The following is a 20,889-nucleotide window of genomic DNA, read 5'->3' on the forward strand; positions in this document are numbered from 1 at the left end:
TTGCCAATGAGCAATTATTACTTTTGTAATTAAAAAGTCATAAAAATGGGAAGACAGCCTGATATCTTTTAAAAATCAGGGCCTCCTGATGACACTGCACCTGATATGGCTCTTCAGAGTCTCAGCTTTGTACATCCTGGAATCCGTTTTCTTCACCTAGAGGTGATCAGATTTATAAAAACTGATTGACCAAACTGACCAAAGGCTGATGTATAAGATGTCAATGTTTTGATTTACACTGGGATATTGAAAGAGACTCTGTGGCTTACGTCTGTAATCTCAGTGCTTTGTGATGCTGAGGCAGGAGAATCACTTGAGGCCAAGAGTTTGAGACCAGCCTAGGTAACAAAGAGAGAATCCAGCTCTACAAAAAAAATAGTAATAATTAGCTGGGTATGGTGGCACACCCAGCTCCTCAGGAGGCTGAAGCTGTAGGATTGCTTGAGCCCAGGAGTTCAAGGTTGCAGTGAGCCATCATCGCATCACTGCACTCCAGCCAGAGCAACAAAGCAAGACCCTGCCTCAGGGGGTGGGAAAAAAAAAAGACGAAAAGAAAGAAAGACTTGTTTTTTGTAACTCAAAAGCAGTACTGTGTGCCTTGCTTGGCCACCATCTAAATCAGAACTCTAATGGCTTTTGACATGCTGTGGTGTAGCCGTGTGGTCAAAATCAGAGGATGAAGCATTGCCCCAATAACCTTCATTTGTTTTAAAGGCAGATCTGTGCTCTCTGACATTCAGTCTATACAGAGGTACTGCTGGAGCTAAGGAGATGGCAGCTCAATAAAAAAGCCGAAAGAGGTTTTAAGGGTAGAACAACCATCTCCGTCTTTGCCAATACAGAGGAATCTGGAAAAGAAGGCGCCAAACAGATATGCACAGATTTCTTCCAAAGTCAAAGAAAACTACTTCAAAGAAGCCCTTCTGAATTCTGTAGTATGGTTGAAAGTGTTTTTTCATTTCCGATTCTTTGAGAAAATTAAAGGCAGAGCCAAACTGATACCTTGTCAGAGTTCGCTACTGTATTATTTACATTACAACGTAGATTAATTAGCATAAGATACATAAAAGCTTTATGTGGCCCTGGAATGTGATGAAATATTGTGTCCGGAATTGGTTCCTTCCGGTGGCTTCTTGGTCTCGCTGACTTCAAGAGTGAAGCCACAGACCTTTGCAGTGAGCGTTACAGCTCTGAAAGGTGGCGTCTAGAGTTGCTTGTTCCTCCCAGTGGGTTCGTGGTCTCACTGACTTCAGGAGTGAAGCTGCAGACCTTCACAGTGAGTGTTACAGCTCATAAAGGTAGTGCGGACCCAAAGAATGAGCAGCAGCAAGATTTATTGTGAAGAGCGAAAGAACAAAGATTCCACACCATAGAAGGGGACCCAAGCAGGTTGCTGCTGCTGGCTCAGGTGGCCAGCTTTTATTTCCTTATTTGGCCCTGCCAGGTCCTGCTGCTTGGTCCATTTTACAGAGCGCTGATTGGTGCGTTTACAAACCTTTAGCTAGACAGAAAAGTTCTCCAAGTCCCTACCCAACCCAGAAGCCCAGCTGGCTTCATCTCTCAATATGGTGTTTGTGTTTGCTGCTATAAAAATTAATCATTTCTCTCATGTCAAGAACATAATCCCTTTTAGGTAATTGTTTCTAGCAGGAAATAATTCCAGTTTGATCTACAATACCTTTTCTAAGAATGTCAAATACCTCTCCTGTGAGAACTTCTTAGGTGTAGGATAGCCTTTCATTTTTGTAAGGATGGTGCTAAAGATCCCATGACTGGGGACAGTGGTGAATTCTGGTAATAGATACCTTGTCCACCTTTAGCTCCTCACCTTTTTGCTACACTGCAAAGTAATAGAGAAAGAATTTGGTAGGGCCTGTATTCTGCAAATACTGACATGTAACTAAGAGTAGTAGTAATGGCTTCCACTATACTGCCATGTTTTGTGCTAAGCAGAGCATGACCAAAAAAAAAAAAAAAAACGCACATTTATGTTTGTTGCAGCACTATTCACAGTAGCAAAGACTTAGAACCAACCCAAATGCCCATCAGTGATAGACTGAATAAAGAAAATGTGGCACATATGCATCATGGAATACTATGCAGCCATTAAAAAAAGGATGAGTTCATGTCCTTTGCAGGGACATGGATGAAGCTGGAAACTATCATTCTCAGCAAACTAACACAAGAACAGAAAACCAAATACTGCATGTTCTCACTCATAAGTGGGAGTTGAACTATGAGACCACATGGACACAGGAAGGGGAACATCACACACCAGGGCCTGTCAGGGAGTGGGGGGCTAGGGGAGGGATAGCATTAGGAGAAATACCTAACGTAGATGACGGGTTGATGGATTCAGCAAACCACCATGGCACCTGTATACCTATGTAACAAATCTGCACGTTCTGCACATGTATCCCAGAACTTAAAGTATAATAAAAACAAACAGCTAATTAAGCCACTTATATTCTGAAAATGTAGGTTTATATTGCTGTGACAGAGCTGAAGACCATGCTTGCCAAAATGCCTGCAAGAGAATTCTGATGTCCAAGAAAACGGAAATGGAGATTGTTGATGGTCTCATCGAGGGTTGTAAGACCCAGCCCTTGCCTCAAGATCCTCTTTGGCAGTGTTTTCTTGAAAGCTCACAATCTGTTCACCCTGGAGTCACTGTACACCCTCCTCCCTCTACGGGCCTTGATGGGGCTAAATTGCATTGTTGTTCTAAAGCAAACACTTCAACATGTAGGTTAGTATTTCATTTTCCTTTACTAAAATCAGTAGAAAATGGCATTTTAATTAATGATTTTAAGCCTAGCAAATGTGTTATATTCTTACATGGTATAGGCTTAGCATTTAGAAAATATAAAATATTCTTTCATCCAAGAAATGTGTATTGAGCATTGTGTACCATATACAAAACATTGTTCTGTATATTGAGTGCTTTTAGCACAGCATTTTGGGGTGTGGAGGATTAGCATTGTCAGGGTAATAAATATTTAGGATGATGCAGTAGATGAATTCTATCCTTATAGAGATCATTAAGTAAACTTACAGTTTAGAAGATGTTTTGATCTGACATCTAAGGGACATTCTCTTTATTAAATTATGAAACTTCGAACTTTTTATTATATTGGTGGATAACCTGGGTTAACACTTATAACCAGAGTTAGGTGGTAGCATATTGGCATTCATCTGGGTGATACACTTAGGGATGAAAAATTAACAATACAAATATAGGATGTAGGAATTGCAGTCTAGAGACAAAAACAAATGGAGATAACTAAGATCATGGTCGATCACAGGTATAATAGAAATGTGCTTTATTAGAGATATTTGGGGTAAAAAGGGACCCCATGTTACTAGGATATCCTGAAATGAATATAAAATACCAGGAGTAAAACAATCTTTCCTGTGGTTTCTAAATTGGATGGACTTTTAGCAAAAAATTTTGCCTGGAATAGCTCATCAAACTTTAGTAACTGTCAATCAAACTTTGGCAAATTTTTTTAAAGACATGAAGGTCAGGCGCAGTGGCTCGTGCCTGTAATCCCAACACTTCAGGAGACTGAGGCAGGGGATCACCTGAGGTCAGGAGTTTGAGACCAGCCTGGCCAATATGGTGAAACCCTGTCTCTACTAAAAAATATACAAAAATTAGCGGACGTGGTGGCACATGTCTGTAATTCCAGCTGCTTGAGAGGCTGAGGCAGGAGAATCACTTGAACCTGGGAGGCAGAGGTTGCAGTGAGCTGAGATTGCGCCACTGCACTCCAGCCTGGGCGACGCAGTGAGACTCCATCTCAAAATAAATTAATTAATTATTTAAAGACAGGAAAAAGAGCGAGACTCTGACTCCAAATAAATAAAGACATGAAAAACCTGAAAAATATCCAAAGAAAATTAACAAAAAGGCTTAAAGGGAAATTAAATTAGGCTTGTAATTAAGGAAATTGGGTTACTTATAGAAGTTAATAAATATATTTATGGGAGGGATGCTGAGTATTTCTTTGAATGCCCACAAAAAAGTTTATACCTACATAGAGTCACTAGAGATTGGAATGGCTGTGTTGTCCCAAAAGAGCTTCAGTAAGGAAGGCTTTTCCCTCTCTCTAAACTTGATACAGGGTTTTATGGTTTGCTGAAGGCTTTCATTTTCATCAGATTTCATCTTCATAAAACCTTAGGAGATAATTGGAGAAATTTATGTAATTTTTCTTTTACACTTAAGAAACTAACAATGAGATGTTAAATAACCTGTCCAAGGCAAATGCAGATTGACCACCCTTAATCCAAAAATCTGAAAACCAAAATGCTCCAAAATCTGAAACTTTTTGAGTGCTGACATGACACCACAAGTGGAAAATTCCACACCTGACCTCATGTGATGAGTCGCAGTCAAAATGCAGTCAAAACTTTATATCATGTGCAAAATTATTTAAAATATTGTATAAAATTACCTTCAGGCTATGTGTATAAGGTATATATGAACATAAATTAATGTCATGTTTAGACTTGGGTCATAGCCCCAAAATATCTCATTAGGTATATACAAGTATTCTAAAGTAAAAAAAAAAAAATCCAAAATTTGGGTCCCAAGCATTTCAGATGAGGGATACCTAACCTATAGAAAGTTAAGGACTAGCCAGATGCAGTGACTCATGCCTGTAATTCCAGGGTGAGGCAGGTGGATCACCTGAGGTCAAGAGTTCCAGACCAGCCTGGTCAACATGGCAAAACCCCATCTCTACTAAAAATACACACACACACACACACACACACACACACACAAATTAGCCAGGTGTGGTGACAGATGCCTATAATCCCAGCTACTTGGGAGGCTGAGGCACTAGAGTCACTTGAACCCAGGAGGCAGAGGCTGCAGTCAGCCGAGATCACGCCACTGCACTCCAGACTGGGTGACAGAGTGAGACTCTGTCTCCATAAACAAAACAAAAAAGAAAGAAAGCAAGTTAAGGACTAGAAAAAGGAAAGTTTCCAAATCAAGGTACCTGATGTAACTTGATTGCAGCTTCCTTATTCCCATAATGTGTAAGCCTCCCTGATAGCAGGGACCTTGTCTGTTTTATTCACTGTTGTATTTCCAGTGCTTTGAACAGGCCCTCCCACAAGATAGACACTCAATAAACATTGGTGAGGTGAATGAACAAATGTAAAAGTAAAGATATCTTCATCATAGGGGTAAATATGACAGTCAAATAAAATATAAGGTGAATGAATTTTTACTTACAGTTTTATATATTTCAATAATATGAAAATTATATTGTAAACATGTATTTCATAAATAAAATGAATGAATATCATGTGTGAGAGCACTTTAGAAATGGTACAAATGTTTTAGCTGTATACACATACTTAAGTTGCTTTGTAATCATTGAGTACTAAAAATAAGAATATCGTGTATTAATTACAATAGTATATAGAGGCTTTGGAATATTTTAGGGAATATAAATGGCTTTTGTATAGTTTTTCAAGAAGAAACTAATGTACCCTAAGTCTATCATGCTTCTTAAAAGAAATCAGAGGACCATGTCCTAGTTTTACCTTCTGTGACTGAACATAAATATAAGGGAATATATCTTTGTGGAGGCAAAACCATGTGCTTTAAGTAAAAGTAAAAAAGAAATCAGAAAGATATAGGGGGAAATAATTGTGCCAGCAATTAAGGATGCACAAATACTGTAATTGAACATTAAATTTGGCACTGAGATTTCTAGCAACCTTAACAAAAAGAGAAAAGGTAGACGATAAAAGAAGCCTGTTTTCCATGGAAAGCAATCACTTTTTCTGGCTCTAGTTTCTAGGAAATAGTCATTTGGTTTTTTTAATTTTTTTCTCACATATATTCCAAAGTATATAGTTCATAGAGTTTTAGTTTTATGCAAATCAGATATTTACTTGGTTGGCTCATGTCTGCTTCTGCATTTGTGCTCTTGTTTCAGGGAACTCTGCACTAAACTTTACAGCATGAGCTGGGGAAATACACAGAGTTGGCAAGAGTTTGATCGCTTTTGTGAATATAATCCAGTGGAAGTGTCCATGTTGACCTGTTTAGCAGATGTCCGGGAACCTTGCCAGTTGGGCTGTAGAAACCTTACTTACTGTACTAATTTTAACAACAGGTAGGACAAATTATTATACATGGAATAGAAATATTTTATCACTAATTATAAATAAGTGAAATACCACTTTATTCTGATTTTGTTCCTGTTGGGTTAAAAGAAAGTCATATTTCTTTATGATTTTATCTTTAAATGCAATATTCCATCTGGTAAGTCACCTCTGGGAAAGGAAACACTATTACAAAGTCCCTTCCAATCTAGAGATACCTCAAGCTTCTGGACTTCAAAGAATCTCTTCTGCCGTCAGTCCCCTCTCCCTTCTACTGTACCACCAGTGGAAGTAATTCATTGTAGAATAAATTATTGTGAACGATTTGGTCATCCAAATGTTCACTTTTAAACAATTTACTTTAAAGGACCTTGAGAATGGTTGAGGTTCCTTCTCTGTGAGTCCCCTGTTTCATACAAAAATATTTCTTTACAAAAGCAATTCAAATAGATGTTTTCCTGGGGTATCAAGTATCATTAGAAAAATAAGGGGGCAAGAACTGAACCTTGGAGCATATCAACAGTTAATGGTTGAAGAAACCGAAGAAAACAGAAAAGGGCACCGGAAGCACAAAATGAGAGAACTCCATATAGAAATGAGAGAGAGAGTTACTAAAGAAGAGGTGGCTGGTTTTATAAGTTACAACCCAGAAATAAAGAGGGCAAAAGGGAATAGAGTCATTCAGTTGGGCCAGAAGGAAGTTCTAGATATTTTTGTCAGATGGTGTTTACTTCAAGCTAACACACATCTTATCTTTTGATAGCTTTAAAACTGGTGATAGACTATTTGCCAGTAAATACCTGATTTAGAGATTGAGTACATCTGAAATGTTTGATAGTTAAACTTTGGCACATAGTTCTGGTCTGGTTTCTAGTAATGGTGGAGTAGCTTGTATGAGAATAACAGCCCTACCAATACCAATTATGAAATATAAAAGAACAGTTGTTTTGAAGGTATTGGAGACTGATCAAAAACAGGAGGGTCTACATCTTTCTTTTTTTTTTTTTTTTTTTTGAGACAGAGTCTCACTCTGTCACCCAAGCATGATCACCCAGTGGCGTGATCTTGGCTCACTGCAACCTCTACCTCTGGGTTCAAGTAATTAATTCCCTTGCCTCAGCCTCCCAAGTACCTGGGATTACATGCACCTGCCACCATGCCCAGCTAAATTTTTTTTTTTTTTTTGTATTTTTAGTAGAGATGGGGCTTCACCATGTTGGCCAGGCTGGTTTCGAACCCCTGACCTCAAGCAATCTGCCCACCTTGGCCTCCCAAAGTGCTAGGATTACAGGCGTGAGCCACCACGAGCGGCCAACATCTCTTGAAAGATAGAAACCACACTGAGCAAAAGCCACATTTGTCCTCTTCTTCCTCATAGGCACTTACAGTTTCCTTTCATGGGAAGTAGAGTTCAAGCAGAAAGCAGCAGTCTTGGCCTAAGGAGTGAGATACCAGAGTTTGGTCCTGCCAGAGAGGCTAGATATTGAAGGGAAAAAATCGCACAAGAGAGGGAACCACAAAAAGAAATGTCCCAAAATCCATGAACAGACTCCCTTTAAGTCCTTGGCTGACTCCTAAATGGTACTTTTGCAGGATGAGACTACAAGGAACCCAGGGGAAGGTGAACATAGATTATAGCAGTTAGCATTTGCTGGGCAGACAATTTAGAATTCAGATCATGCCAAGTTAGAAGGGCCTAGTAAACCCCATAAGGGCCAAACCTTGGGAGTACATACAACATCCAAGAGCTAAAGGTAAAGCTGAAAAACCTTAACAAAACCTGAAACTGCCTCCAGAAGGAGGTATTTGTCAGTAATTTAACTGCCTGCTGGTGTGAAAACAGCATTCCTCCAAAGAAGGTAACAAAATCCTAAATCCCACAAAGTATCATGCATAATGTCCATTATACAATCAAAAATTACTAGAAATGAGAAAAATAGGAAATATGACCCATAGTTAAGAGAAAAAACAATCATACCCATTGGTGACCCAACTATTGAAATTAGCAGATAAGAATCTAATTATGATATGTTGAAAGATCTACAGGTAAAGATAGATATAGGTGAGATATGGAAGTGCTAAAAAAAAAAACCACATGGAAACTCTGAAACTGAGAAATGCAATATCTAAAATAAATTTATTGTAGGGAATGGAAAATAGACACAGCAGAAGAAAAAGGTCAGTGACCTCAGAGATCGCTCAATAGAAATTATCTAAACCAAAGCACAGAGAGAATAAGTGATATAACATCTCTGGTAGTAACCCAGAAGGAAAGGAAAGAAAGGAGCAGAAAAATATTTGATTAAACCTTGGCTGAAAGTTTTCCAAATATGATCAAATACATTAACCCACTTTTTGGGAAACGTTAGTAAACCCCAAGCCAGATAAATACAAAGAGAGACACACCTAGCACATCATAGTCAAACTGTTGAAAACCAGAGGCAAAGAGAAATAGATAAAGCAACCAAAGGGAGAAAAAAAGACACTTTACATATGGTGGAATAACAATAAAAATGACAAGTGACTTCCTTTCAGAAACAATGGAGAACCAAAGACCATCAAGTAGTATCCCAAATAGTATCCTTAAAGTACTCAGGAAAAAAAAAAATCTTACATTTAGTGAAAATATTCTTCAAAAATAAAGGTATTTCTAGATATTACCAAAAAACAAACCAAAAAAAAAAAAACTCAGAATTTTCTGCCAGCAGCCTCTCACTACAAGAAATTCTTCAGTCTGAAGGAAAATACCACATGAAAACTCAGACCTATAGGGCACTGGGATTGGTAAATGCTGGTAAACATGAAAAATATTTTTTCTTTATTTTCTTTTTCTTTTTTTCTTTTATATTTTATTTTTCAAAAGTAATTGGTTTATATAGTCCCAGCTACTTTCGGAGGCTGAGGCAAGAGAATGCATTAAACCGAGTGAGGCTTGCAGTGAGCTGAGATCCGAAGCCCTGCACTCCAGACAGCAGAGCCAGACTCCCGTCTCAAAAAATAACACTGTATTGTGGAATTTATACATAGAAGTAAAATATATGATATATGACAGTAGCAAAAAGGATGAGAGAGGTAAATAATTATACCGTTATAAGTTTCTTACATTATTTGTGACATTATGTAGTATTAATTCAAGGAAAACTACAATAAATAATGGACATATATTATGGGTAGAGCAACCACTAATTTAAAACACAACACAAAGAGGTATAGCTTAGAAGCTAATAGGAAATACGAAATGGAACACTAAAATAATACTTGATCCATCCAAAAGAAGACAGAAAGAAAAAGGAGACAAATTGAAAACCACAGCAAAATGATAGAGACTTAAACGCAACTGTATCAATAATTACATAAATGTAAATGAACTAAAAACATCAGTTGAAAGGCAGAGGTTGTTGGAAAGACAAAGAATATTATTGGAGATAAAGAGTATCACCTTATAATGATAAAAGTTCAATTTATCATGAAGATACAATTAACATAAATATATATGCACCGAATGTCAGATAGGTACATATACTCAAAATACTTAAAAACAGAAGTAAACCCTAAAGAGAGAGAAATATTCAATCATATTCAGAAATGTTAACACCTCTCCCTCACTAATAGAACAAATGGAAAAAAATCAGTGAGGATATAGAGGATTTGAACAACATATGCTGGGTTAAAAAGCAAGTGTCAACCACTGTCAGAAGATGAAAATCATAAAAAGTGTATTTTCTGAACACAACAGAATCAAATTGGAAATCAATAAAAATAAACTATATTGAAATCTTCCCAAATATTTGGTAATTAAACATACGCTTCTAAATAATCTGTGCTACAAAGAAGAAATCACAAAGGAAATGCTTGAACCCGGGAGGTGGAGGTTGCAGTAAGCCAAGATCACACCATCACACTTCAGCCTAGGCAACAGAGTGAGACCCTCTCAAAAAAGGAATACTATGAACAACTTTATGCTAGTAAATCCTACAATTTAGATGAAATGGATGCATTCCTTAAAAACCAAAACTAACACAAGAAGAAATACAAATTAGGACTATTCTTATAACTGTTAGAGAAATTGAATTTGTAATTATAAATCTTCACACAAAGAAAACTTCTGGCGTTACTGGTAATGCTTACCAAACACATAAGGAAAAAATTATGCAATAATTTTTCAGGAAACAGATAACATATCCTAACTCCTCTTATGAGGCTAGCGTTACCTTGATACCAAAACTGACATGGACATTAAAAACAAGATAACTATAGTCTTGTGTCACTCAGAGATGCCAAAATCCTCAATAAAAGATTAGGAAATTCAATTCAAGTATAGTAAACTAATTTTCAACAAGAGCAGCAAGGCAATTCAATACAAAAATAAACATCTTTTCAACCAGGCATGGTGGTTCACACCTATAATCCCAGCAGTTTGGGAAGCTGAGGCAGTTGGAATGCCTGAACTCAGGAGTTCGAGACCAGCCTGGGCAACAAGGTTAAACACCATCTCAATCAAAAATACAAAATATTGGCCGGGCACAGTGGCTCACGCCTGTAATCCTAGCACTTTGGGAGGCCGAGGCAGGTGGATCACCTGAGGTCAGGAGTTCGAGACCAGCCTGGCCAACATGGTGAAACCGATCTTTACTAAAAATACAAAAAAAAAAAAATTAGCTAGGCATGGTGGCAGGCCCCTGTAATCCCAGCTACTTGGGAGGCTGAGGCAGGAGAATCGCTTGAACCTGGGAGGCAGAGGTTGCAGTGAGCTGAAATCAATCATTGCACTCCAGTCTGGGCAACAAGACCTAAACTCTGTCTTAAAAAAAAGAAAATTAGCCAGGTGTGGTGGTGCGCACCTGTAGTCCCAGATGCTCAGGAGGCTGAGGTGGGAGGATGGCTTCAGCCTGGGAGGTGGAGGTTGCAGTAGGCCAGGTCATGCGCTTGCATCGCCTAGGTGTGGAGTGGGAACCCTCAACAAAAAGGCTGGGTGTGGTGGCTCACATGGTGGCACTTTGGGAGAAGCAGAGGTGGGTGGATCCACCTGAGGTCAGAGTTCAAGACCAGCCTGGCCAACATGGTGAACCCTCATCTCTACTAAAATACAAAAACTGGCCCCTGGTAGCGGTGGCTCAAGCCTGTAATCCCAGCACTTTGGGAGGCGAGGCAGAGTAGGATCCACGAGGTCAGGAGAATCAGAGACCATCCTAGCTAACAGAACAGAAACCCGTCTCTACTAAAAAATACAAAAACTAGCCGAGGCCCGGGGTGGCGGGAAGCCTGTGGTCACTTCTTTCGGGGAGGCTGAAGTAGGAGAATAAGTGAACCAGAGCAGAGCTTACAGTAGAGCTGATCCAGGCCACTTGCTCCAGCAGGGATTAGGAAACAGACTCAGTCTCAAAAAAAAAAAAAAAATAAATAAATAAAAAATAAAATAAAATAAAAATACAAATACAAAAACTAGCTGGGTGTGGTGTGGACCTGTAATCCCAGCAGCTACTGGAAGAGCTGAGGCAGGAGAATCGCTTGCATCCAGGAGATGGAGGTTGCAGTGAGTCGAGATTGTGCCACTGCACTCCAGCCTGGGCAACAGAGCAAAATCTCCGTCTCAAAAAAAGAAAAAATAACATAAAATAAAAAAATAGAAACATCTTTTCAACAAATAATACTAGAATAATTGAATATCTTTATGGAGGGGGAAAAAAAAGAAGCTCAATGTGTGTTTCACACCCTACACAAAAATTGCTTCCAGATAGATTATAGAACTAAACATAAAAACTAAAAATATAAAGCTTATAGAAGAACATCTTCACAAACTTGGTCAAACGTTTTGTAGACAGGACACAAAATATACAATTTTAAAAGAAAAAAATGAATTAGACTTCAACAGTAAAATCTTTTGTTTGCCAAAGACAACATTTAAAACTTGAAGGGGCAAGTCATAGACTTGAGAGGGAATGTTCAACATATCATGCACAGGTGTGTGCATACACACACACACACACACACACACACATATTTGTCAAAGAACTTGTATCCAGAATATATAAGTAACTCCTATAACCTCATATAAAAAGTAAAACAACTCAATTTTAAAATTGTGCAAAAAGAATGGCGGCTCCATGTGTCCCAACTCCCCTGGGAGGCTAAGAGGCAGGTCCGGATCCTTCAAAGGTCAGGAGTTCAGGGGCAGCCTGACCCAACATGGTGAAACCCCATCTCTACTAAAAAGTATTTTTAAAAGCAAAACTGTAAAGGTGGCAGGCAACAGTAGTCCCAGCTGCATGGGAGGCTGAGACAGAATGCAGCAGACAGGAGATGAAAGTTGCAGTGAGCCAAGGTCGTGCCACTTTCTGTAAACCCTGGTGACAGAGCAAGACTCCATCTCAAAAAAAAAAAAAAAAAAAAAAAAGAAAGAGAAAATTGTGCAAAAAACTTTCACAGACCCTTTACCAAAGAAGAACATCAAAATGGCCATTTAATCAAGTATATGAAAAGATGTTCAACATCACTAATTATCAGGGAAATACAAATTAAAACCACAATGAGCTATCCCTTCACACGTGTTAAAATGGCTATTATCAAAAAGATGGAAGATAACAGTTGTTAGCAAGGATATGGAGAAAAGAGAAGTCTTGGACACTGTTGATGGAAATGTGAGTTAGTACAGCCATTGTGGGAAATGGTATGGAGGGTCCTCAAAAAATTAAAGATAGAAGTTACCATATGATCCAGCAATTCCACTACTAGGTACATATCTAAAGGAAAGGAAATCAGCCTATTGAATAGATATTTCACTCCCACATTCACTGCAACATTATTTACAATAGCCAAGATATGAAATAAACCTGTATTCATCAATGAATGAATGGATAAAGAATATGTGGTATATATACAGTGTGGAATCCTATCCAGCCTTTATAAAAAAGGAAATCCTGTCTTTTGCAACAATATGAATGAACCTGGAGGACATTAAATAAAATAAGCCAGATGCAGAAAGACAAATACTGCACGATCTCACTTATATGTGGAATCTAAAAAAATCGAACTCATGGAAGCAGAGAATAGAATAGTGGTTACCAGAGGGTGGCTGGAGAGGGTGGTGCAGGAAGAGGAGAGGGAAGAGAGAAGAGGGAGGGGAGAGGATTGGGAAAATGTTAGTCAAAGGACACAAAATTTTATTTAGACAAAAGGAGTAAGTTCAAGAGATCTATTATACAACATGGTAACTATAGTTAGCAGTGAGTTGTATACTTGAAAGGTGCCAAGACAGTAGATGTTAAATATTCTCACCACAAAAAAAGAGATAAGTATGTGAGGTAATGCATATTTTAATTAGCTTAATTTAGCCATTCCACATGTGTCATATTTATATATATTATGTTGCACACAATAAATATATAATTTTTGTCCATTAAAAAAAGTTTAAAGGAAATAGCCATCTAGTACATTAAAGGGTTCATTATTATTAGTCATGGCAAAATGCAAATTAAAATAGCAATTCAATGCCTCCTCACCCTCACAAGAATGCCTGAAATTAAAAGACTGGTAAGCATATGAAGCATATTGAAGCAAGGGGAATTCTTATAGTATGTTACTACTGGGAGTAGAAGATAGTTTAAGGACTTTGGAGCTTTTGTTCAGTTTCTTCAAAAGTTAGATCTATGACCTAACTATTTTATCCTGAAGCATTTACCCCAGAGACATGAAAACATATGTCCAAATAAAGACCTGTCTGGTACCCTTATTCATAGTAGCCCGAAAAATGGGGGAGAGGACCCAAAACATCTATCAGGAGAATGAAAGAATATAACATTGTGGTGCATCCAAACAATGGGATAGCAATGGATGAATCTTATGTTGAGAAAAAAAGCCCAACACAAAATACATTCTTGACACATGAGATCCAAGAATAGGCAAATGTAATCTATAGTAATAAAGATCAGAATATCCTTTCCTCTGCTGGAATCAGGGATTGACTAGAGGGGGGCACAAGGGTACTTTATAGAGTGATAAAAATGTTCTAGGCCAGGCACGGTGGCTCACACCTATAATCCCAGCACTCTGAGAGGCCAAGGTGAGCAGATCTCTTGGGCCCAGGAGTTTGAGACCAGCCTGGGCAACATGGCAATAAAGAAAATACAAAAATTAACCAGGTGTGGTGGTGGGTGCCTGTAGTCCCAGCTACTTGGGAGACTGAGGTGGGAGGATCATCTAAGCCCAGGAGGTCAAGGCTGCAGTGAGCTGTGATCATGCCACTGCACTCCAGCCTGGGTGACAAAGTGAGAACCTGTCTCAAAAACAACAACAACAACAAACAAATTTCCAGTGGCTATACAACATGTGATACAGCAACAGATTGAATGCAGAAGCAGGTATGAAAATCCACCTGAGTTCTATTAAGCCAGACATTACAGAGATTTGCAAAGCTGTAAAACAGTCCTATTCTTCTCACTAATGTTTACTTTGGAAAAGAGTTATTTTTCATAAAAATAATACTTATATTAACATGTAATGTGTTTGTTATAATTTTAAATAACTTGATAACTACTTTAAAATTTGCTTAAATTCTTTTCAAGATGGGGTATTGCCATATTGCCCAGGCTGGCCTCGAATTCCTGGGCTCTCCTGCCTCAGCCTCCTGAGTAGCTGGAACTAGAGGCATGCCATCACACCAGCTAATTTTTTTTTTTTTTTAAGTAGAGATGAAATCTTGCTGTGTGGCCCAGACTGATCTCAAACTCCTGAGCTCAACCTATCTTCCTGCCTTGGCCTCGCAAAGTGCTAGGATTGCAGGTGTGAGCCACTGTACCCAGCCTAGAATAGGCAAAATTAATGTATGGTGATATAAGTATAAATAGTTTTGGCCTCTAAGTTACAGTCAACAGGGAGGCATTAAGTCAACAGTGGCACAAGGGAACTGGCTGAAATGTTGGATATGTTCCTTAATTCATTTAGACGTGCTTATGGATGTACACATTTGTCAAAGCACATCAAGCTGTACCCATAAAATCAGTGCATTTAGTTTTTGTAAATTATGTCACCATTTAAAAAAGTTGGCCTCATAATATTTATTTTATGAAATGAAATGGGACAGTCTGGGGATAATAGTCCTCTTTGGAGCATTGTGAAGTTTTAAACTGCCTCACAAGAATCTGTTAAAAAGAAAACATGCAATCAGAGTTTAATGCTAGTATCTACACTGAATCTTCATATGGTCGAAGCTGATATCCCTTCATGGGTTGTATGTGCTTTCTTAAAAACACCAGATTTTTATGATGCTTAAATGAGTAGGATTTTACTCATTGCTTCTCTCTAGAAAATAATTGCCTCTTGATTCTTTCTGGACTTTTTTCTCTTTAGGCCAACGGAACTTTTCAGGAGTTGTAATGCACAGTCAGACCAAGGAGCCATGAATGACATGAAGTTGTGGGAGAAAGGAAGCATCAAGATGCCATTTATCAATATACCTGTTCTCGATATTAAAAAGTGCCAGCCAGAGATGTGGAAAGCAATAGCTTGTTCACTGCAGATTAAACCTTGTCATAGTAAATCCCGGGGAAGTATTATTTGCAAGTAAGTTTCTTTCATCCTAATGATTCTCCAGCTTTAGTTCAGACCCTCCATGATCTCTCGCCAGAGCCTCTCCATAGAATTTTCTCTCTCACCACTTCCTCTGCCTGTCACCCCCATAAGTCAAATGCTTTCCTACTTTTTCCTCCTCTAGTTGAAATACTGCTCCCCTCATCACCACCTGCTGGCTGTCCTTGTCTCCTCTGAAATACCAGACATTCCCATAGAATCTTCCCAGATTTCTCCAGCTGAAAATAATTTATCCTTACTACAGATTCCTATAGACCTTTATTTGTACTTCTCTTATGGAACTTGGTTCATGAAACATTTATTAAATGTCTCTGATGCACAATTCTATTTTTATATGTTAATTTGTGTACTTGTCTTATATTCTGTTAGACTTTGCTCTTTTTTTTTTTTTTTTTTTTTTTTTTGAGATGGAGTCTTACTCTGTCTCTAGGCTGGAGTGCAGTGGCATGATCTCAGCTCACTGCAACCCCCACCTCCCAGGTTCAAGCAATTCTCCTGCCTCAGCCTCCCAAGTAGCTGGGTCTTACACGCCCAGCTAATGTTTGTATTCTTAGTAGAGATGGGGTTTTACCATGCTGGCCAGGATGGTCTCAATCTCTTGACCTCGTGATCCACCCGCCTCGGCCTCCCTAAGTGCTGGGATTACAGGCGTTAGCCACTGTGCCCAGCCAACTTTGCTCTTCTTAAGGAGCTTATTTTGCTTAGGAAATCTAGGATCAAGTAAAGATGGGAGCTGCTATAGTGGGTGAAACCAAAAGCATTTAACACATAGTAATCTGCCCATGGTTCCTCACACATCTTTTTTTCCAAAAGTTTTCCAAAACCAAGTTAATATCCAGTCCCTCAGCTATTGGTATGTGCCTCAGTGCTGCTGGGTACCTCAACAATTTCAACCTTAAACAGAGTCCAGTCTATTCTCTGACTTGGCTTGGGGATAACCTGATGGGGAAATACTGAGGTATAACAATTAGATGACAAGCAAGAGGCAACAAGAGGGCAATATGTAGACTCTTAGCACAGAAAACTTATAGGAGTCAAATCCCTATTGAAGACTAAGAACATTTTAAAGTAAGTGGACTTTCCAGTTGTTATAGGCCAGATGCTAATGTTGATAACTAAAAAGAGACTTAGATAAGGAAAGGAAGGAGAAAAGAGGCAAGCAAGCAAACAAGCAAGCATAAGGGCCTAGAAGTGAGGATATATGATTTTTGCAGGGAGTAAATCAGACTAGCTTCGTTTAATTTCCTTTCAAAGATATTGAAAAGCCACATTGCTTGTAGTAACAGTACAAAGAAGTATACAATTTGAGTAAGGGCTTTGGTCTCAGACAACAGAAAGGCAGGGATGCTTTGAATTTATTATTCAACCTGAGCTCTACTGTGACTCCTGTTCTCTTTTGCCATACTTAACCAATTATGAAACATGTTAAGTTATGACAACTCACTTTCTGGAAAGCTTCAGAAAAAAGTGATGCTGACTAGACAACATGAGGAGGTTCCTCAAGCTCTAAATTTTTGTGCATTTTTTTTCAAGATCAGATTGTGTGGAGATTCTTAAAAAATGTGGAGATCAGAACAAATTCCCTGAAGACCACACAGCTGAAAGTATTTGTGAGCTTCTGTCACCTACAGATGATCTGAAGAATTGTATACCTTTGGATACGTACCTCAGTAAGTACTTTTTTGTATGTGTGTTTTTAGATTTCAAATACTTCTCTCTTCCAACTATTTGTTTTACTATTTATTTTGGATGAGCATTTATCTGTTGAGGACATGGGGTTCAGTGATACCATCTCAATCACAGACTCTTGTTTGCTTGGCCTTTTTGGCCCAGGAAAGAATTGTTGTCTTAAAACATATAAGCAGAAGTGATTCTATCAGTCTAAGGAAGTATGAACTGTTGTCAGTCAGGAATTCTAAGCAGTGACTCAGAGGGCCAGCATTCTCAGATAACCACCTCCATATCATGCTGACTTCTCACCATAATAATGACTAGAAAGTGGAATTTCCCCCCAGAGACTATCAGCTTTTTGTTATCAGAGTATCAGTGGATGAGAGCCAGGAATTGGCTTGGACTTACTCACCCAACAGGGTATAAAAAATGATAGTCTAGGCCAGGCACGGTGGCTCAAGCCTGTAATCCCAGCACTTTGGGAGGCCGAGGCGGGCGGATCACGAGGTCAGAAGATCGAGACCATCCTGGCTAACACGGTGAAACGCCGTCTCTACTGAAAATGCAAAAAAAATTAGCCGGGCATGGTGGTGGGCACCTGTAGTCCCAGCTACTCGGGAGGCTGAGGCAGCAGAATGTCGTGAACCCAGGAGGCAGAGCTTGCAGTGAGCAGAGATCGCACCACTGCACTCCAGCCTGGGTGACAGAGCAAGACTCCGTCTAGAGAAAAAAAAAAAAAAAAAGATAGTTTAGCTTAATACGTAAAAATAGAACTTATCTCACTGCTTCAGTTTTTCTCTGCCAAGTACTCCTGCCAAGAGCTAGAAGAGCGTGTTGCTATCTCATTGAGGGATCCGGGAGCTGGAGCTCAGCTTCTTGGCAGTGAGACAAATACATGGTGGAAACCAGGGGATGACAAGTAGAACTCCTACACACTCAGTAGTTAAGATAAGGGAGGTGTTCAGGCTGCCACTAGGGGGCATCTGTGCCATGAGCTGGCTGCAGAGGCAGACAGTGAAGTCAGCTCCTACTTGCTTTGTTTTCCTGTGTTAGATAGGATTAACAAAAAGCAGAACAAATAGAAGTAAAAGAAAGCCCAGAAACAAATAGTCTAGGGCTTAATCATCAGGAATCCCGGCTCCTTTTATCCTTCTCCACCATCCTTAGCATTTAGCTTCCATCATCAAGATTACTTCATGTACTTCGTCATCACAACATGGCTACTGGAGTTCTGGCCACCATATTCTAGTTCCAGATGGTAAAAAGAAAGGGAGAGAGCAAACAACTTCTCCCTAGTCACACTGTCTACCCCTACTTGTAAGGAAAACTGAGAAAGATTATGTTTTTAGCTGTGGGCCCATTGCCGCCCTAAGTAAAATTGGAGATCTTTTAGTAATTGGGGAGAGAAAAGTATGTGCTAGATTTGTAGCTGGTAGTATTTGCCATATTTTCTCAAGACCAACAAAGTGTGTCCCTTAAACTTCGTGACCAATATAGCAAAAAAGAGAACCTTACAGTGGAATTTAGACCTTTGTGACTTTGAGCAGATCACTTCTTTGAGCCTCAGCTTCCCTATTTATGAAATAATTAGGCAAAATGAGATGAACTCCAAGGGGCCTTATACCTCTGTTAGTCATAGAGTATGAGTCTGGCCTAAAATCAAGTAAGCAACACTTATTATATTTATAATTCTAGATTCTATTACAGCAGGAAAATATTTGTGTAGAAGGAAACTACATCAATGGGAGGAAAATTAAATATCTGTTTAAATATACATAATTTATATCAAGTGAGACTCTTCCTTGGCCATGATTTCTGAAGTTAAATATAATCATGGTTTGGAGTCCATATATATTACCATAATAAATTCTCATTTATGATAAAACACGCTAAATTATCCCTCTTAGACACCTTATTTGACTACCCTATCCAAAATATACCTATCACTTTCTATCGCCTGACACTACTTATTACTTATAATTTTCTGATTTAATTATTTGTTTATATATACACATATACATACATAGCATATGTGTGTGTGTGTGTGTGTGTGTATATATATTTTTTTTTGAGATGGAGTCTGACTCTGTTGCCCAGGCTGTTGTGCATTAGAGCAATCTCAGCTCATTGCAGACTCTGCTTCCTGGGTTCAGGCCATTCTCCTCCCTTAGCCTCCCAACTAGCTGGCACATGCCACCACGCCCAGCTGAATTTGGGTTTTTTGTTTTGTTCTGTTTTTTTGGATTTTTTTTTAAGAGAGTCCCATTCTGCTCCCAAGCGGAGTGCAGTGATGTGATCTCGGCCCACTGCAACGTCTGCCTCCCGGGTTCAAGCAATTCTCCTGCCTCAGCCTCCTGAGTAGCTAGGATTACAGGCACCCGCTACCATGCCCAGCTAATTTTTATATTTTAGTAGAGACGGGGTTTCACCATGTTGGCCAGGCTGGTCTCAAACTCCTGGCCTCCGGTTATCTGCCCGCCTCAGCCCCCAAAGTGCTGGGATTACAGGCGTGAGCCACTGTGCCTGGCTCATACATAGTATATTTATTGTCTGTTTCTCTACTAGATGTAAACTCTGTGTTAGAGACTTGTCTATTTTGTTCATCACTGTATCTCCAGCACCTAGAACCTTGCCTGGAATATTGTAGATCCTAATAAATAAAAAAAAAATGAATGAACGTATGTTTATGCTAAATTTATCATTTCACAAATGAAAGAATCTCGGTGTTTTTTGTTTTGTTTTGTTTTTGGTTTTTTTTGTTTTTTTTTTGAGGTGCAGTCTCACTCTATTTCCCAGGCTGGAGTGCAGTAGTGCCATCTCGGCTCACTGCAGCCTCCGCCTCCCGGGTTCCAGCGATTCTCCCACCTCAGCCTCCAGAGTAACTAGGATTACAGGCGCTTGCCACCACGCCCGGCTAATTTTTTGTATTTTTAGTAGAGATGGGGTTTCATCATGTTAGCCAGGCTGGTCTCGAACTCCTGACCTGAAGTGATCCGCCCACCTCGGCCTCCCAAAGTGCTGGGATTACAGGCATGAGCCACCGCGCCCAGCCGAATCTTGGTGTTTTAATAGCCTGGTAGAATCAGGCCTTTATGCTCATGAGCTCTTCATTTATTCCAGCCATAATTAATTCAGATAATTTACAATTCTCTCTTACTCTTTTAGGTTGGTTAAACTAATCTGTTTTGGTTTTTTCAGGGCCAAGTACTTTAGGTAACATTGTAGAAGAAGTAACTCATCCCTGTAACCCAAATCCTTGCCCTGCCAATGAGCTCTGTGAAGTAAACCGAAAAGGATGTCCATCTGGAGATCCCTGTCTTCCATACTCTTGTGTTCAAGGTAAGAGGTAGGTGGGTGTGAGAAGAGGATGGATAGATGCTGCTAATGTTTTTTTATAGGAGCTATCTTTCTTTTTTTCAATCCTGCTCCTTCTGTAATATAGGGGTTATCTTTGGAGTGAGATTATAAGGGACTTCATGTTCTATATTATGTTTTTCTATA

The 20,889-nt window shown here is 39.1% G+C and overlaps 1 protein-coding gene across 9 annotated transcripts in view; it reads left to right on the plus strand.

Annotated features, from left to right (window-relative positions):
* RECK (reversion inducing cysteine rich protein with kazal motifs) overlaps positions 1-20,889 on the plus strand; it is an 89,008-nt gene that overhangs the window by 48,677 nt on the left and 19,442 nt on the right. For 8 of the 9 annotated variants that reach the window (XM_021927381.2, XM_021927382.2, XM_017949740.3 and 5 more), the window contains 5 exons: positions 2,482-2,749; positions 5,964-6,143; positions 15,478-15,690; positions 17,251-17,387; positions 20,587-20,727. In XM_021927381.2, the coding sequence (XP_021783073.1) occupies positions 2,482-2,749; positions 5,964-6,143; positions 15,478-15,690; positions 17,251-17,387; positions 20,587-20,727 (939 nt within the window). Of the gene's footprint in view, positions 1-714; positions 2,004-2,481; positions 2,750-5,963; positions 6,144-15,477; positions 15,691-17,250; positions 17,388-20,586; positions 20,728-20,889 lie in introns of those variants that run through there. The other variant, XM_009188511.4, reaches the window with a different exon arrangement.

Source organism: Papio anubis, chromosome 13 (assembly GCF_008728515.1).
Source record: "Papio anubis isolate 15944 chromosome 13, Panubis1.0, whole genome shotgun sequence".
NCBI lineage: Eukaryota > Metazoa > Chordata > Mammalia > Primates > Cercopithecidae > Papio > Papio anubis.